Below are 20,604 nucleotides of genomic sequence, written 5' to 3'. Positions count from 1 at the left end.
ATCTTCAAAAATATCTGTAAAAATAGGGCACAATATACTGTATAATTTTAATTGAATCTGAATTTTTCCGTATTTATTTTTTAGAGCTGTTTTACCAGTATTTTGGATTTCACACTGCATTGCATTGTGTTTTAATGTTAACAGAAATGTCCGTAAAATTAATGGATAATGTCGTGTGCAATGAGCTGCCAGTACTTTTTCTGTTATCTTATGAATTTATTATTTTTTTTTTTTGTTCGTAGGTTTATGTATATCAGAGCCTCTGCACTAGCCATTATTTTTAATCCTGTTTAAGTGTGTATCTTTAGCAAAGCAGTGTGGAGAGCCGCTTCTGGGACGCTTCTAAAATGTGCCGTGACGCAGCTGATATAAACACAAGCATTGACTCAAGTGGCCGCGATCAGCTCTGGTGGCCGTGTCAGTAAATAAGAGTTTATCCAAGCATTAATGGCAAAGAAAGCCCCTTACAATTGAGAGCAGCCACATTTCTTGGAGGTTATAGTACGTTAAAGAATGATCGTGTGACTTTTATGTATGCCAGGTGACATGTGACATGTGACATGCAAAAAAATCCTGCTTCCATTGCAGTTTTGCAAAATATTCAAATATTCAAATTGCCTGAAAAACCACCTCATGAGAGCGTTAAATCTTTTTTGCGATATATGGGAGTATTTGCAAAATGTACGTGTTTCCATTGGGCGTATTTTCAATTCGCAATTTCAATTTGCGCAAAATTCTTATTTTGAGAAATGTCTCAGTGGATCAATGCTGACCAAGACTGTTCAGTTACCAACATTCTTCATAATATCTTCTTTTGTGTTCTGCAGAGGAAAGAAAAGCATACAGGTTTGGAACAACATGAGGGTGAGTAAATGATGACAGAATTTTCATTTTTGGGTTAACCATCCCTTTAAAAAGGACTTTGTTTGGGGCCACTGTATGTATCCCTGCTAAAAAAAATTTTTTTCTTTATTTAGTTACAGTTCAGTATGCTGTATTAATTAATATGTTGTGTATTAGCAAGTCTTTCACATTATGACTGTACTTAGCAATAGGAGTAAATAAGGATAGGCAGCATAACACGATGATCTATGAGTAAATTAAAGAGCCAGTCTCCGTGGGCCAAAGATAAGAATCGTATTTCCATTAGGTCGATTGCAAAGAGTTCCAATAGCATGAAAAATGTGTTTCACACACTCTTCCTGCCTCTCCCTCGCTCTGTCTTCCCTGCAGCACACAGGATCTGGACACAAAAAGTGCATTGTTTCATCATAATGGAGATGTTAAACTCGATGAATATGTTTGTATTATGCGCAAGCATTAAATCCACCTCCATGCCTACGTGGGATAATTAAACGGTTAGGTGCCTGGAACAAAAGCCGGACACAAAAGGACTCAAACTTCTTAATGACTTCAGCCAAAAGCTCTGTGTCTCGGGGTCGCGCATGCTCGAATTGATCCATCCCCCTGCTGCTCCCGCGGCGCACCCCTGACCTTGTCCTAAGTTAGTGTAATTAATTAAAATCTGGAGAGGCGTTGACGCTTGATGGATTGTTCCTTCTTGTTTGTTACAGCTGCAGCGGTAACCACAGAGTAGCGTATCCCCCTGAAGCTCCCTGCCTCATTCTATATATATATTTATTGTCATGTCAGCATTGAAGTCTCTTCAAGAGTCACTTCATTACAGAATGACATTAAAAAACAGACCAACACACACAAAGAAGCTATTTCAGTATGGACCTCTCACAAACACAATGATTTTAATAGGTCTACCAACTACCCTTAGGAATAGTTCACCCCAAAAATTTAAATTCGCTGAAAATTCACTCACTGTCAGGCCGTCTAAGATGTAGATGGGCTTGCTTCTTCGTCAGAATAGATTTGGAGAAATGTAACATTACATCACTTGCTCATCAATGAATCCTTTGAAGTGAATGGGTGCCAGAATGTTCAAACATGTGCCAAGTTCAAACAACTGATAAAAACACCACAATAATCCACAAGAAGTGGAAAGCTGTGTCCATCATTAAGGCATTTAACTTTAAACCACTTTGGCCAAACGACAAGTCTATTCGAACTGTTTTGAGCCATTTTCACTTGAAAATAATGCTTGATCTGTGCATATTTCTCCCATGATTCAGACAAAACTACTGTTTATTGATGGACTGGAGCCATGTGGATTACTTGTGGATTATTGTGATGCTTTTTATCAGCTGCTTGGACTCTTATTCTGACGGCACCCATTCACCGCAAAAGGATCCATTTGTAAGCAGGTGATGTAATGCTAAATTTCTCCAAATCTGTTCAGATGAAGAAACAAATCTACCTCTTGGATGGCCTGAGGGTGAGTTAATTTTCAGCCAATTTTCATTTATATTTATATTCCTTTAAACCCCATTCCTTTAAAGCATCACAGACCTGTTACATTCTTAGATTTACAGAGCAAAAAAAATTATTAAAAATAAGCTTTTTAAATAACGAAAACCACTTGAAAGGGAAAGTGTAAAATCACCTGGTATAAAGACTTACATTTTTTATCTAAAAGTAATAGAAGCATGTTGTAAGACAGCAGCTGACCTTGAAGTAAATGTTAAACATTGGTTACATCCATTATTGATCCACATTAATGAAACTAACTGCTGGATGTTTAGGGTCGCTCAGTAGGAATCACAATGGTGCAACAGTCATATTCAGAAGAACACCCACACCCTCACCTCAACTCTCAATCCTACACAAGCATGCGCCCAAAAGAGGATTCGCTATTCATCAACATATCACTTATGCCAAGTGAAATCACAGAGAACCCACTCCAAAAGTCAATTAACCTGCACATTCATGCAATCAATGACAGCTATACAGATCCTACACCTTGGGTGAGAATGAAATCTGTACTGAAGTCTTACCCGGTCAAACACTCGCTGGCTGTTGTGAGTGTAATAGCCCATTTAACAGAGAATTGGTCCGGCTTAGTGTCAGTAAACTTTGACTTCAATCTCATTGTTCTCACATCATATTTGAACAACACCGTTATTCCACATTGAGTAGTGTGAGGTGGGATTTGGGAGGGATGAGTGAGGTTTAAATCTTTTAAAGAGTTTGATAGTCACTGCACAAAATCAAACACGCCAAGGCCCATCTCATTCCAGACATCGTTTTACAGAATAATGTTGCTGAGAAAGAGAAAGTGAGACAGAGATGAAAAGAGAACAATTATTGGTTGGCTGCCGGCGGAATCGGCAGATGCTCATCATGTCATATCTTGGCAACCATCATTTCATTTCTCAAAATGGCACAATATCATTACCTCTGTCCTCCTCTATGACGCAAATGCACGAGTGCTGATTTTAAGTAATAGATGTGTTTGTTTAGTGCGTAAGGTCAAGGAGGAAGAGAAAAAGTGGTATAGTCCCACACCCATCATCCTCCTGCCATGACGTGTTGATTGATGAATGGAACACAAATCACTCCATCTGAAAAAAGAAAGACAGCGTGAAAGAGACAGAGACATGCTGTCAACCAAATAAAACCTACAAATCTTCCATTTCTTGCATTTAAGATCTTAAAGGCATAGTACACTTTTTCTTCTTCTCTTTCATTCAAACAATGAAAGTCAATGGTGTCCAGTGTTAGGGACCCCACTTCCTTTCACTGTTTTGTTGTACAAAAACAAGTATCCTCAATTGTGTTACAGAAAGAAAGTAAGTCACCTGATACTGTATGAGTGTGAGTAAAGGATAACATAATATTCATTTTTAGGTGAATTATGTCTTTAAAGCTATATGTATTATTTATTATTCTCTCTGAAATACTTGTTTCTTGTTAGTCCGTCGTGACATTCTGTCACAAAGCTAATCTTGGGGGGCCTGCTTTGAGTAGTGTGAGGGTTCGTGTGTGGATAAAAAAAAAAAGAGGATGGCACATATTTGCAAATAATGACTGTTGTCCATGGTGGTGATTTATAAATGATATCTTGTCCGGGAAACCATGTTTCCCTCTTGTTCTGTCTCTCTGTGGTCCTCAAAAGTAAGCTAATGAAACAATTCCAACTCAGATCAATATTTCAAGTCCATTTATTAATTTATTTGATAAGTAGCCATGTAACAGGTAATTATTACATTCAGTAGGGCATAGGCTACACCCCAAAAACATCCTTTAGGGTGACTGTTCACCCAGTCAGGGTTTATTTAATGACCATCCGACTGTTTATTATTCATTACATATTTTCTGCAAATCACAATCCTAGCTGAATTACTTTCGAAAGAAATATCTCATTATTTCCATCAATGAGTTCCTGTATCTGTGTCTCTCTTAAAACTGTAGCTAATCATCTCCACCCCGCTAGAGTTACAGTGTTAATCATAAATGCTTCTTTTACAGTTCCTCAAAATTACTTTCGCATTATAGCTTCTTAATTATACACATCTCCTTATAGCCCAGATAATCATCTCCAGCAGCATGACGGGGGGAATATCAGAAGATTTAACAGACCGCTTAGAGGCGCTGTTGTTTGCTGAAAGTCATCTGATGTCGAGAAACCGATGCCTGTGAGTTTTCTAATGCGAGGCCAATCGTGAATGATTAAAGAGCAACAAACAAACTCTAATGTCATGTTACACGTTTCAGGAGAATATAAGCTTTTTTTTGGAATATTACAATCTCTTTTGAGAGCTTCCTCTCAAAAGCACTGAGAGAAAAGCACTGTCGGTTATTTAGAACTGTCAGCGAATTAGAGCATAGCTCAAATTAGCAGCCTACAATATTATAATATGCATTATTCATTAAATTTGCCCTTGAGGTGACAATTAAAACATAATAATAGGCTATTCGTCTTGTCCCTCAAATCTCTTCTCACACGCTTCTCAGGTCGCTGTTCTTCCGCTAGAGGGCGTATAGTGCATATAGAAGAGACCTACAGCGCGAGAGCTTTCAACTCATTGCGACACGAAGACAACTTGGTAACCGTGTGACAAGAGCATAACACAGCGCCCACATATTACCGTGTTAATAACGGAGGAAAGAAAAGGAGAGCATTCCGAAATGAGAGTTTGTTTCTTGATATCAAACTCTTGTTACTGATATGAGGCTCGCTGGTAAACAATCGGATGATACAATCTCATTAGATGCAAACGGGCCAGCGCAGAAGCCACACTGTAAAAATGTTACATTTTCGTTTAAAACCCTGCCTTGTTTGCAGGAAAATAAGTGATTATGGGATGGCATGTATTTTGCCATTAAGTTGTGTAGTTAATGCCAGTATATCCACCAAGTTGAGCTATTAAAATCTGTTTGTTACTGCAAAATGATAAGCCCTAGTGGTATAATGGAAGGCCACGTCACTCAAAGTCGGCTTGTAACCAATAATAACAAAGACAAAGCGCAACAGTGTTACAGTAACACTAAACAATATCAGGGTAACACTCATGACGGTTAAATAATGCAATAAACAACAACTATATAACAAAATACTAAAGGTAGCTTATAAAATGGTATTTGGCCAACAGTTATAATGAGATTCAAACTTTATACTTAAAAAAATTAATACAAAAAATATTTTACAGTGTGTGTGTGTGTGTATATATATATACTTTTATGTAAATATAATCCATACCCTATGCCACCTAAAATATTTTTACGATATTTTATCGTAATAACACATGTAGCCTATTTTACCTACTGTGTAAAGTGACATACAGTTAACAAGGTTTTACTGAAGCATTTTTATCTTTTCCCAGAAAATGTTACATTTTCGTTTAAAACCCTGCCTTGTTTGCAGGAAAATAAGTGATTATGGGATGGCATGTATTTTGCCATTAAGTTGTGTAGTTAATGCCAGTGTATCCGCCAAGTTGAGCTATTAAAATCTGTTTGTTACTGCAAAATGATAACCCTAGTGGTATAATGGAAGGCCACGTCACTCAAAGTCGGCTTGTAACCAATAATAACAAAGACAAAGCGCAACAGTGTTACAGTAACACTAAACACTATCAGGGTAACACTCATGACGGTTAAATAATGCAATAAACAACAACTATATAACAAAATACTAAAGGTAGCTTATAAAATGGTATTTGGCCAACAGTTATAATGAGATTCAAACTTTATACTTAAAAAAATTAATACAAAAAATATTTTACAGTGTGTGTGTGTGTGTGTGTGTGTATATATATATATACTTTTATGTAAATATAATCCATACCCTATGCCACCTAAAATATTTTTACGATATTTTATCGTAATAACACATGTAGCCTATTTTACCTACTGTGTAAAGTGACATCCAGTTAGCAAGGTTTTACTGAAGCATTTTTATCTTTTCCCACACTGAAATTTCTAGCATATATATATATATATATATATATACATAGTTTGTTTTCAGTGTTAGTGTTTCAAATTATTGCTATATTGAGAGTGTTAAAGTTTTAAATGAAACCAAAAACTCAAAACTGAGTAGAAATGACAGAAATTCTTGTGAGAAGTTCAGTGGATGGAAACATATTTCTGTACATAGCCTATATGCACCTTAAGAGGCTATTCAGTGGTGATCTTTCAGCTTCCTGTGTTTGTAATGTCAGATTGTAATCATCTGCTTGCTTATGACTCACATAGTGCTTTTAAAGGTAGCTTGGGGCTGTAGTGCTATTTTCAGGTGCTTTAATTACACTACATCACTTTAGGGTCAGTTACATAGAAGGATGTAACCACATATTCAAGATTGGATGGAAACCAAATGTAAACATTTCAGAATCAATCAATGAAAATCCTATATCGATTGACCAATAATAGGAATATATGGGGGATGTGAATGTTGAGGGTGGTTACAAGCTGGTATAACATTTCTGCTCTGATACTAGCATCTTCCTTTTTGCCTCTGAGACAAGTCATGTTATCGTAAGTGAGCCCCACATCTGACAAGGTCTACCTTACTATCCCCTGGCACTCTCTGAAAGGGTGTAGCCCTGGAGTCAAGTCTGAGGAGGGAGGGGGGAGTGTATTGGACGAGGGTTTAAGTATGCTAAGCACACAGTCGCTGGGTATCAGTGGAACAAAGGCGGTTCTATGGTTGAGGTGCTCTAGTGCATGGGCAGAGCAGAACAGAGGCCTGACCAGTGTTTTAATGACAAATGCAGAATATCAAATAAACTTGCTCTTCACCATCATTATTATTATTACTATTTATTATTGTTGCTATCTTTTAGACCAAGCACCAGAGAACTGAGCTCAGCTACCTGGTGGATAGGCCCCGTCGTGTTAACAGGTGAGATTGCTGATTAAATAAAGTGTACACACACGCTGTATTTTCATGTTTTATGGAGAATTTCCATAGACATAATGATTTTTATACTGTACAGACTTTATATTATATCCTAAACCCAACCCTCACAGAAAACCTTCTGCCTTTTTACATTAAATAATAATAATAGGTTTTATTATATACATTTTTTCTTTACAATTTATTGTTTTACTTTTTACAAATGATTTACTTTATCTTTATAGTATTTTTACAAATGGAGAATTTGGGAGATTTTATAGCTCACTTCTGGGTACAAACTGATTAAGTGGGTACACACACATTTACTTACAGTATGGGAACATTCCATAGACTTTTATTTTTTATACACAATTATAAATACTATAACCTATGACCCAAACCCAGAAACCTTTCTGTATTTTTACAAAAAAAAAAAGTTTATTTTTACATGCCATTCTTTACAAATGAGGACGTTCCTATAGGGAGTGTTTGTCAGATTTAGCTCACTTCCGGGTACAAAATAGTCCCCAAAATGATTTAACAGAATAAACTCCACATTGAAGACAAAGAAAGAGATGTATAAATGATGTGGCGCCTAGCCAAAATTACAAAATCTGACTCAGCATTGCATGTGTTATCGTAACGTTTGATACTACACAGCATGAGTCTGATTCAGAATTTGATATTGAATTTAATCAGCAGTCTAAACTATGCCAAAAGTGTTAAATAACCAAAACAATCAATACTTCTAATGGAAAAGAGCCGTACAAAGCTCCAATTACCAAATGACTACTAAACCATAAAATTTCCCTTATAGTTCAGCGTTTCAAGAGGCAGATATCGTCAGCTCTAAAGACAGCGGACATGGAGATAGCGAGCAGGGAGACAGCGACCATGACGCCACCAACCGGGGCCACACAGCAGGTGAGTTGATTCCGAGTTTCTCACCTACTGTCGACCTTAGCTAGACTTGAAAGGAGCATAAGAGGAGTGAAAGGCCCCTGGGGAATGAATGCTGAGGAGAAACATAGACATTGGGAAATTGTTCGCATCTTGGCTTTGAAAGCAACGCGACAAGCCTTCAACCGATTCCAGCAGTGGATCAATATAGGGACTGCGTGGAAATTATACATCTGTCAACAGAGCTAAACGGATTTCAGTCAATGCCGTGAAGGAGTCTGGCTTTTCTGATGGACAGGCTTTCTGAAGCATTTAATGAGTATTTGAAAGCTTCCACGGTAACGAATCCACAGCTGCCCACCACCCCACCTACACCCCCCAAACACAATTATTTTTCCATTCATATTAAATGCCAATAACGTTTGAGTGAAGCACGACGAAATGGCAATCGTTCGTTGGAGACAAATTTGATTTTATTTTGTTTATTCTTTATTTATTTATATTCAATTTGATGAGCTTTTTTGACTGCTGCTCGTTTATTGATCAAGGTGGAGCCTTACTGCTTCGACTGGATAAGGCTTTGACCTTTCTCTCCAAAGAATCATGACATTCAGCCTTCGGTTTGGCAAACAGTTAGATGATGGGTTGCCAGATATTACATATGTGCCACGCACAATGGAATACAAATTCTTGAAAAGACATGGATTCACAGTTTAGGTAACTACAGTATAAAAAAAATTCCCAAGGCCTTTCTGGGGGGCGCATTGGGGGTCGCAGAAGGAGAAAGACCGAAAGGCAGAGGGATTGAGATTTTTTAGAGCTTTTAGAGCATCAAAGAGGTAAAATGAGAAGATGTGTGTGTGTCCTTTCCTTCCCTGCTCTCCTCTGGGTGTGTGTTGGCAAGCTCGCAGTTTCTGCACTCCCATTTCAGTGCCTGTCTCCGCATAGCCAATTATCACAGCAAGGTTAAGATGAAGGCCTGGGACACTGACAGGGGTAGAACCACTGCATTAACAACCACTTACATACACACACACACACACACACACACTCGCTATCTCCTTCACACATCCCTACCTCACCTCCTTTTGTTCCTATAGCATCAATTTGGAGATATCAGACTAAATTAAGAGAATCCCAGCCAAAGGATAGAAGATAAAGACAAAGAAACGTTTTAGCCCTCATGTTGTGTAATGCACTCTAATGCTTTTATAGAGATGAAAATATAAGAAATAATAGTTAACACTTTATCACTTTATCTGTCGAGCTATTTAAATGATCCTGGGGACTCTCAGATGAGCATGAGGGTCAAGCTATAAGAGCTGGGGTCAGAGAAAGGCCATTTTCCATGATTTAGACTGTTACATCTGCATTTGTTTGCAAAGAGACAGAGGCGTGACAAATTGCACAATTAGATTAACACGAGTGAGTGATAGATTGATGATTATCTATAAATGAGGGATGTGTGGTGATGACGTTAATCAAATCACTCCTGTCGCTGTAATTTAATGCTATCAGATCCCAATCAGGCAACTCCATTTGCTCTGCACGCATACACACACACACACACACACACACACACACACACACAGGTTTGTTTTTATGGTTTATGGAGACTCTCCATAGGCGTAATGGTTTTTATACTGTACAAACCGTATTTTCTATTGTCCTACACCAACCCTACCCCTAAACCTACCCCTTACAGGAAACTTTCTGCATTTTTAGATTTTCAAAAAAACTCATTCTGGATGATTTATAAGCCTTTTGAATTACGGGGACACTGAAAATTTCCTCATAAATCGGAGCCATGTGGTAATACTTATGTCATACCCATGTTATTATACAAATTTGTGTCCTCATAAACCACATAAACATGCGCACACACACACACACACGCACACACACAGTTTATAGCTATAGTGAAAGCTAATGCTGGGGGAATAACTTAGAAACTGTAGCTACAAGATATTCATAGTTTTAAGCAGTTCAACTAGTCAAGCTACCCTCTGGAAAAGTAGTCAGCTACACTACAAGCTATTAACAAAAGGTAAATAAATACTAAGGTATTATCAGGATGCAATATCTTTTTAAATGTATATCAGATGATTTTATTTATTTAGCAATTTATACAATAAAGATCTCAAAGTACAATTAAAATACAAAACACCATACATTATTTTCTCATACAGTCGAAAGTATAGTCATAAACAATACCATTTAACATGTTTTGCTACACAAAATAGAAAATACCATTAACAAATGAATCAGTTAATATTTTTAAATGATTCATTTATCCATCTAAATAGCGGTTTGTTTTTTGGATTATTGCTTCAGCTCGCTCAGTATGAAGTTCTGTGTTCAATACAATGTGACAAAAGCAGTCATGCAGTGTTTTGTCACACTACACATGCTACCGAAAAAGATACATAATTAAAGAATTTCCTATTACTGAAAAATAGTACAGTTACTCCCCAAGACTGGCGAAAGCAGTGACAATGTAGGTGATTTCAATGGCTAGAAGCTGATTTTGAATGAAAACCCACCCTGATTGTTCTTCAAAACAAATTTACCAAAGTTTCCTCCCAACCCTACAGCAAAAACTCTCGTCCTCAGCATGTGAGCTCAGGTCTTTGGTCAGCCCGACGACAGGTGTTCAGAAGGGAAATTCTGCTCATCAGGGCTTTGGCAGTGTTTTTCCTTTTCGTTCTGATACTTTTGCACACCATTGATAAAAGATGTGATGAGGTCTCCAGAAGAGAAAATGCAAGAGAAGCGGAAAGAGATGAAAATAACACGCACACAGTGGGATTTGGAGCACATCCTGATGGAGAACAGCTTAGTTAGTCAGTGTGTTTGTACTCAACGCAGCATCTCTTTTTCTCTAGATATCTGCAGCCCCAGAGTCCATCATCTAGTCAGATCATTAATGTTTTCAATAAAGCTCCCAGCCACACTGAGGATATTTAATATCTACATTAATCGAATACAGGTCTGCAATTATAGGATTTCATGGGCAATTATGTAGATATTTTTATTTATTTAATTATTTATTGGCCATGAAGTGCAGGTGTTAATCTATAGCATACAACCTGCTACACTAGACTTTGCGAGGATGTTTTGTATTGCAGAATAATGGAATGAACCGTGCAAATGCAGTTTGCTGAACCATATCGCTGTTAGATTTTAAACGCAATTATTCTGACTGCTCAAATTTCTCTTGACAGCTAAAAAAATCATAAAATCCTTGAGGTGCACCACTTGCAATGCATAATGGATGCTGCATTGTCATGTTCTTTTTATCCAAAGAGCACTAATGCTGAACTATCAGCCCAAATTTCAGCATTTATCTCAGATTGAACCATTTAATGACTGCATTCAAACCTTGTTTTCTAGATAATTTCAACCTTAATCCTCATTCGAACTGACTTGTTTTCCCTGAGGATGGTCATTTTGTGTGTTCACAGACATACTTTGTGATTTAAATCCCGTCCAAATTGAAAATGTCTGTTTTTCTTCCACAACCACAACTCAGCATCCTCTGAGAAATCGAATCCAGTTTGTACAGAAGCATCTGTGATTGTGGTATATTACTTTTTCACAATGTTTCTCTTAATTTCTTACCTTTATGAATGATTTAGATTCACAATTCTATCATACATATGCTTTTAATGGGTTGTAAATGGGAGTAAAAGCTATAGAGATCTCAATCATGTCCAAATCAAAGATGTTCAGGCTAAATAATTGTAACAGTATTTAAAACCTAACAATCCCTTCCAATTTGTTGCTTCAGTGTGCCAGCATTTGCGTATATATCCTCCATTACCCTGCAATCTCCACCAAATTTGGATTCTGTTCTGCTAACCAGGATTCAAATCTACATCAGTATATTATTCTACTACTAAATTATGCTAAATTCATAAAACACTATTATTTTGCTGTCACCAGCATTTCCTTCAGAACATGCCAATCCGGTAGTTTTCTTTTTCACAAAGCCTACAAAAGCAGACCTCCATCAGATGAAACAATATCAGGTCCTACATGTCCTACATGAGTCTCTGCATGTGACTGTGATATCGATGTGAACATCATGCTGTGAGCTTCTGTCTGCTCGCTCGGAGGGGATATTTAGAGACCGCTGTTCTAATTACATTGAGTTTGATTGTATGCAGTCAGGTTTATCTGTGTACTTAATATTGATGATGTCACAAAGGCCTTGGATCCCTGGTTTAAAGAGATTTACGCCTCTGTGTACATCCGCATATCTCTGTCCATATATATCACCCTGATATAATGGTAAAATAACAGAGTGGACAGGTTGTGGAAGTGATCTATGGATTTCCCAACACATCTGAGCAGAGATGTGAGCTGAATGTGGGTTCAGATGTTGCGTCTGTAAGATTAGAAGTACTGAGGTGCGCAAAGGAAAGAAGAATCACATAAAAAATATCTTTAACTTTGCTTATCCCTGACAGCAATGATACAGAGAGCAAATGGAGACTTTTGCGTAAGCTTCTCAGATCTCTCCTGAGAAAAATACGCTAGTAATCTCACATATGCTTCCTCTAGAGTTTCATAAAAGATCTCAGCAATGTCAAAAACTGTACTAAGACACCAAAGTCAGCGATAAATAAAACAGAGATTTCAAGATGTATCTTCATTTTATAGCTCTATGTTAACACCAACTTTTTTCCTCTTAAGAAATTTGAGGCAAATTTGATAAATGTTTTTATACTTAAAAAAGAGCAACTTATAAGCAATGAAAGAGTAGGGTTGGTGTATCATGTCCTACTTTTAGTGTACGTTTATGCCTGGAGAGTAAATAACTTGATGCGCACAATCCGAAAGGCCTCATCACCAATTATCTTGCATTTTCTGTGCTGTCCAGTTAATGAAAGAGCCGCTGCAAACAAGCTGATTACTTTGTGCACAACATAACCAGACCCTTTGATCACTAAATAATACTTCATCATCTATTGAAGTCTCCTATAGCAATACTAATAAGCACCATGCTGTGGGTCAGAATAGCACTTTATGCATATCTGCAGGTCCCAAAGCCATGCTAATAACATGTTTCCTGGTCACCTATGCAAATCATTACAACAGTTCTGCACGAATAAATCATTATTCCCTTGTGTGCGCATTTAGGCATCAATACACACACACACACACACACGCACATATAGTATGGTCAGCTTTATCAGAAGGGCAGATTTGTGCTTTGATCTCACTCAGAAGAGCTTCTGCCACGAGGAATTAGAGATTAGAGATTGGCCTGACATGCATCCAGCCCCTCCCTCTCCGCCTCTGTAGGCCTTTGTCTTTACCTTTGTATCAAATTTCTCATATCAGCCTACAGACTCTTTCATCCTCACCTCTTTTTTTGAATTCCCTTCAAATTTCCTCTTTTAAATTGGTCTTCCTCATTGTACCTGTTTGAATCTGACCTTGGTGCATCACTGTATCTGCTCCTACTCCTTCACTCTTAAATGGGTCGTTCCTTTTATGGTACTCTGTAACTTAAAACCAAAATAATATACTTGTATTTTTAGAATGAATTTAAGAAGACATACACTCTGGTCAGGCCTAGGCACTTTTATCAATTATAACTTGATTATTTATTACACAGCAGGATCGATAGTCAGCCCTACCCCAACCTTACTATATGGTTAGGGTTAGGATTAGGGTTTGACTTAGGGTTACTTGCATGTAATTATGCATAATTTATTGTTATTATAATAGTAAGTACATTTAACGTGTAACCAAGACACCTTAAAATAAAGTGTTACCAAAAATGAAGCACAAAATATTGACGAAATTTCATATCACAGGATGTAGCAACATTGATACAATCCAGGTAAAGCTAAAGCTGCTGGATCTCATTACTAAAATGTTGTTTCAATACATAAAATATCACATTTCAAAAGTAATTTAGTGTATGTCGATTAAAAAAAAACTATCAGGATAGAAAGGGATATTGTGTAGACAGGCTAAACTACAAAATAATTGACAAGTGATTACCAGTTAAAACAATTTTCCTATTAGGCATTAGTGCAGAGCACCTAATGACATGGTAATAACTTATTTAATTGTGATATTATGATAAAAGAGCTAATATGATTTCTATCATTAATAAAAAATTAGGAGTTTAATATTTTATATAATATATTAAGACAGGCCTTGCAGGTACTGAATAATAGATCATACCATACCATATTATGCTGTTCACCTTGACTGTGATTTTGCAGAGTATGCTCCTGAATCATGTTTTGTTGGTCCTGGAGCTAGAGTTCTGTTAAATAAACATAGTCCAAACCCCATCCAAATTCAGGTTTATGCCTGATGCATCTGCACAAGCAAAAAGGTGTGCACACCAACAGTGATATCAAGAGGTGCTTGAAATGTTGTGTGCAGCAAACCAAACTTGAGGGAAGGCTGGCAGAGCAGATAGACCTGTGTTGGACTTTTTCAGGAAGAGAACGACTTCAAATAATTTTAAAAGTGAAATGTTTCTGACTGCACTGTGAAATTGCCTGTTACAGTTTGTCTGTTCACTTGTTCTCATTATAAAGAGCATTTATATACATAGTTTACTAAATAAAGACAATACTCTTTAGCAGAGAATTGTGAAATGCAGTGCACATGAGTTATAAATGATGTGATGTGCACATGCATCTGTGATGGTTAATGGTAGGTTGAATGCGTCAGTATAAACCAGGTTTAACTCTGATCCCTATTCCTACCTTTTCTCCTAGTCCAAATTTCCAAACCCCTAACCTTTGTTTTGAAGCTTAGCACATATTTTATTAGTGCTGTTCCTAGTCGGTTGATTGGTACCCACAGTTAAGATACCTAACCATTAACTACCCAAAGGGAAATGTTACAATGTTGTTAGCCCAGGAACAAGGGGTGGACTCAAACCTGCATCTCCTGCACACAACTCGATGTGTCAAAGCCAACTTGACCTTGTGGGAAAAAAGTATTTCACAAGGTAGCAATTTTGATGTGAACTGTATGATAAATGTAAGATTTTTAGAAAAAAGACAGCATCCAGTCCTCTCTTAAACATAAACATTAGTGGGACTCAAGCAGACCATATGATAAAGTACAAATTAAAATATATCAAACTCATATGAATTAGCCACCAATTTGCCAAAATGTAAATACAAATTGCTGTACAAACATTTATGATTTTTTTTTAACGTAAGCATGAAGGTCCACCCCATTTATAACTGTAACTGGGACATAAGTAAAATGTACAAATTAGAGTGCACACATTCATATGTACTAGGCACAAATTCGCCAAAACATAAGTGTGTTACGCATTGTTGTACAAAAACGTAATCAACAGTGTGTGAAAACCTTGTGAAGACTTACAGAAAACGTTTGACCTCTGTCATTGCCAACAAAGGGTATATAACAAAGTATTGAGATGAAATTTTGTTATTGACCAAATACTTATTTTCCACCATAATTTGCAAATAAATTCTTTAAAAATCCTACAATGTGATTTTTCTGGATTTTTTTTCTTTCTAATTTTGTCTCTCATAGTTGAGGTATACCTATGATGAAAATTACAGGCCTCTCTCATCTTTTTAAGTGGGAGAACGTGCACAATTGGTGGCTGACTAAATACTTTTTTTCCCCCACTGTATGTATAAAACTCACCGGCATGTTGCTAGGGAGTTGAGATGTTTTGGGTGGTTGCTTCCTTGCTTAGAGATCATAATCATAATCGCCAATATCTTCAGGTCCCTAGATATGACTCAAATCTCTGCTTAAATGTAAATCTGTGGAATTTCCCCCCCACCATTTTACAGTCCAGTAGTCCAAAAATGGTGCTTCTAATTGCTTAGAAAAGTACTAATTTTAATAATAAAGAAAAACAATCACTAAGCTTTTAAATTCTTTTTAAATTCTGTCATTTGCTCACCTTAATGCCATTTAAAATATGTGACTTCCATTTTTCTAAACAAAAAAGGAAATAGTTTAATTTCCTTTTAGAATAAATCTGTGGAATTTCCCCCCCACCATTTTACAGTCCAGTAGTCCAAAAATGGTGCTTCTAATTACTTAGAAAAGTACTAATTTTAATAATAAAGAAAAACAATCACTAAGCTTTTAAATTATTTTTAAATTCTGTCATCATTTGCTCACCTTAATGCCATTTAAAATATGTGACTTCCATTTTTCTAAACAAAAAAGGAAATAGTTTAATTTCCTTTTAGAATTTTTTTTGTTAATTTCATCTATCAATTCCTTTCTATCTATACAGAACAAATAAAGTCATACAGGTTTGAAATGACATTTACATGAGTAAATGATGACAGAAATTTCATTACATTTACTAGAAATTATACTTTTTATTTTGTACTATACTACAACATTTCATTTCGTTTTGAAGTAAACTTTTAAGTATAGTAAATATAGTAACACCATTAGTTCTACATTATCTTTGACTAACATTTCCTCTCATCTTTCCTCTGTCTTTCACAGGAGCTGATCTTTTTTCCAACTGCACTGAAGAGTGCAAGGCTCTGGGTCACTCCGACCGTTGCTGGATGCCCTCCTTCATGCCTGGCGACAATCGTCAGGGCGCCGATTACCGTAGCAACCTGCACGTCCCGGGAATGGACGCGGTGCCGGACACTGAGGTACAGGAGAGCGTGGTTCCGGGCGATGCGTGCAATCGGGCCGATGATAGATCATTCTCCACATTCGGCAAAGACAAGTCACACCACGGCACGCTCACACGCCACGAGCTACACACACTCTTACCAAGCGCCCGAGCGCCTTACAAACCCAACTATCTGTGTGAGTACTCACTCAAAATGTACGATTTCTGAACCCCCCCAGATCTGATCCACTGCCGTCATCTCTTTTCCAAATCTAACCCATGGCGCTGTTTGTATAGAACTATTTATATTTCTAAAAAAAATATATATGTAATCCCATTTATCAAAACACCCTTTCTTGACCTATTCTCTCACTTTCCAATTTGTTTTCCCCTTTCCTTCAAAAGCAAAAATCACAAAAAACAAAAACAATACATGTATAATATATGGACATATCAATAAAGGACTTTTTTGAGTGAAAGTGTGGAGTTGTGTCCAACGTTTTGTCCTCTCCCTGCCCTCTAAATTCTCCCCAAAGCATCTGAAGACACTGGTGAAAAACCACCCTATTACAAATTTGGCTCATGAATGCTGAATTTGCAACTAATTTGTCATCCAAACCTACATAACACATACTTTGTGCTGTGACTTTTCCTTAAGCTGAAATCTATCTTCATCATAATAATGTAAGACACATGGTTTGTCTACATCTCATCACATGGTTCTGCATCTCAAATAATCACAATTTAGCACATTTTCCGACTATTATGTTGCACGTTTATGCCATAATAAACAACAATGCATGGCATGCCATATAGAATGGCAAGTAGTTATTTTCCAGCTTTCATTTACACCTTATAAAATCCCACATTATTTACCTGTTTTTCATCCATGTCTGTTCTAATCACCATATGTCACAGCTCTACTGTAATCACACTTGCGACAGTCATAGCGCCCTGCCTCCTCGCCTCTGATAATAGCATGCAAACTGTGTTAGTGTACGCTCACAGCCGCTGACACATCCAGCACTTTGTTACTGTATGTGTTTTAATGCAGTATTACTACTACTGCACTAAAGCGAGGACAAGTGTACACTGTGTGCTCTCCTGTGGGTGGAGACTAAGTGTGCATGTGCATGTGTTTGTATCCTTATATCCTTATACCTTATATCCACAAGCCCCGCCTCTAGGCTATTGGCATAACTGCATTTTTGTTTTTTTATAATTGGGAATTTTGGGTTACACTCTCACAAGAAAATGTCACAATACCAAAACGTCACTCAGGAAATAATTTTTTTTATGGTGTTTCAAAGGCTTCTGTAAAGCCTTGATTAGTTTTTGATGTCAGATATGGCTTTTCATGTTATTTGATCATATTTTATTGCATAAAATTATTAATAAAATTAAAATGATATTTAAAAACTAAAATTATATTTAATAAATTTAAATACAATTTTACATGATAGTAAATTTGATCATAATTACATCAAAATTAAATTAAATGTAGATGAAATATTGAATTTACTATACATTTTATATGCTATACTTCATGTTGGGTCATTTTGACCCAGATAGGATTTTTTTTTTCCTGAAAATGCTAGCCAACATTTTTGCACAAAACTTGCAGACTTTGCTCACTTAGGGTATAACAACTTCCCCAATTTTTATTTTTTTATTTGGTACTTTGGGATTTTTTCCCCTATTGTTACACTCGTAGTGTTCCCAGTCAAAAACAACCGGCCTTTTAATAACTTCTTATGCATCTCTTGTTATGCTATATTATTTCCAAATACTGGATTTAGTCTTAGTCATTAACTTGTTTCCTTTCAATTAGCTTAATTAATCTGAGTTTATGCATCTCAGTTTTTGCGTGAATACTGCCAAAATAATTCCTTTTTCTTTCAAAAACAACATAAGCTCAGATCAATGAGGCCTAGGATCAATCAGTTCCAAAAATAAATATAAAACCAGTGAAAACAAAGAAAACAAGTTGACAAAAAAAAAAGAAAAGAAAAAAGAATCCAAGATGGTGAATATATAGCATATTAAAAGATTTATAAGCGATTTTTAAAAGCCTGGTCAATTTTGACTGGTAACACCAAATTAGGTAGTGAATTTTCAGCACAGCACAAGTGATATAAAATGCATTTTATGTACTATATTTGACTGAACAATCACACAAAAGAACATTTATACAGTTCTCACTAAAAATGTTTCAATGTAATTGTCTGAACTATGAGTGATGTTTTTGTGGTGCATGGATAAATGCAGCTACAGAGATGCTTTTCCTTGTGAGATCGGACTCAGTTTGGGAAAATAAATGTTTAGACTGGTAAGAATCTGATTTTAACGATTCATGTGTTCTCCTGTTCTTTGCCCTATAGCACGCAAAAGGATTTCCTAGCACCTTCCGCGTGGACATTCCTGAAAAAGCGTGAGTTTGCACAGTAACGCAACCGGCCAAAAGCATCAAGGGTTTCTTTTTTTAAATTTCCCTTCGTTTATTTTTTTTATTGAACTCAATCACGGACGATCTGGTCGTTCCCAGCTCTGTCGGACGTCTGAAACAGATTAAATCGGATGCGATCCGATGACGTAAGGACCCTGAGAATTCTCAGCAGGACTGAGAAACCTCGCCAAATCTCCTCCGAAAAAACTGGATGAGAAGAGGGATGAACAGAGGGAGAGAGCTCAAAAAGAGGATTAGGAGTGATGGAGAGACAAAAGGAGAAAAATTGATGATCAATGGACACGGTTGTTTCCTCACTCTCTCCGCTCTATGATCAATGTGTCTCTGTTTACAGTCCACTGTAAACTATACCAACTATCTGAGCCCTTTACCCGTTTCGACATGCACACACACACACACACACACACACACACACACACACTGTACAAACGTACTGTACAAAGAGCAGCCCAAACTATGTGCTTTATAAACTCAACTATCCGTTTTAGACTTGACTGTTTTCTATAGTCATTTATTTTTTCTTCTTAATCAGTGTGGTCAAGTGTTCTTCTGAAGTTACTATCTTTAGAAAAAGCGTGGATGCGGGGGACAAAAAACATGGAAAAAGTAAAAAAAAAAAAAAAAAAAAAAAAAAAAAAGACGATTCTGTCCTCTCATTGGCCTACAGATACGTCATCTGACATTGTGGTTATCTTCACGTGTGCAAGTGTGTACTGTTCTCTTTTAAAGCTTAAAATAATTATAAACCTATATATATATAAACATATATATATAATATATAAATATACTTTTTTCTGAACCTGTGTAGCCCATTGGATAGTTTCCTAAACACCATATTGCCATAAACCAATACAAAGTGCTGAAAAGACTTGCATTAAAATTGGGGCTTCGAATTGTGTGGCCTCTCTGTCTATAAGTGCAGAATTATTTTATGCTGTAGTCATTTGACATAATTCTTTCTCAAACGCACACAAATTACATACAATATATAGGTGAGATCAGGAGTAGTCTTAAATACAAAAACATTTTTGAACATTTACATGGTTAATTATCGCTCATGTAAAAATATATAGTTCATGATATATACAGAACAGACATTGAACTTTTGTGACAACATGCCCTACAAATTAATGGTAACAAAAATATGTTTTTGTTTTCGCAATTTGCCCCAATATAAATGTGACAACTAACTTGCTGAAGAACAAAATACTTCTTATGTGTTGTGTTGTTTTATTGTATTTACTTGTTTCCTCAACCATTTAAAAAAAAAAATGCTATTAGAATTTTAATTTGGAGGACTTTACAAACATGTTCTAGGAATGAAACCAGATGTCTGCAACCCACATCGACATTCACTGCTAACAAAAACATGTT

At 36.6% G+C, this 20,604-nt stretch overlaps 1 protein-coding gene across 2 annotated transcripts; it reads left to right on the top strand.

Moving 5' to 3' along the window:
- Nucleotides 1-6,660: 6,660 nt before the first annotated feature.
- On the top strand, nt 6,661-20,101 carry LOC107564018 (uncharacterized). Of its 2 annotated transcripts, none has more exons than XM_016249016.1 (4): nt 6,661-7,255; nt 8,067-8,173; nt 16,643-16,800; nt 19,145-20,101. In XM_016249016.1, exons 1-4 carry the CDS (start codon nt 7,078-7,080, stop codon nt 19,209-19,211), a joined length of 510 nt encoding a protein of 169 aa, XP_016104502.1. In that variant the 5' UTR covers nt 6,661-7,077; the 3' UTR covers nt 19,212-20,101. The 2 variants fall into 2 exon arrangements, with proteins under 2 accessions (XP_016104502.1, XP_016104497.1); XM_016249011.1 differs by having other exon boundaries at nt 16,643-16,960.
- Nucleotides 20,102-20,604: the final 503 nt, after the last annotated feature.

This window comes from Sinocyclocheilus grahami, unplaced genomic scaffold, assembly GCF_001515645.1.
Source record: "Sinocyclocheilus grahami isolate Dianchi unplaced genomic scaffold, SAMN03320097.WGS_v1.1 scaffold25.1, whole genome shotgun sequence".
NCBI lineage: Eukaryota > Metazoa > Chordata > Actinopteri > Cypriniformes > Cyprinidae > Sinocyclocheilus > Sinocyclocheilus grahami.
This window is presented reverse-complemented; position numbering and strand designations above follow the sequence as displayed.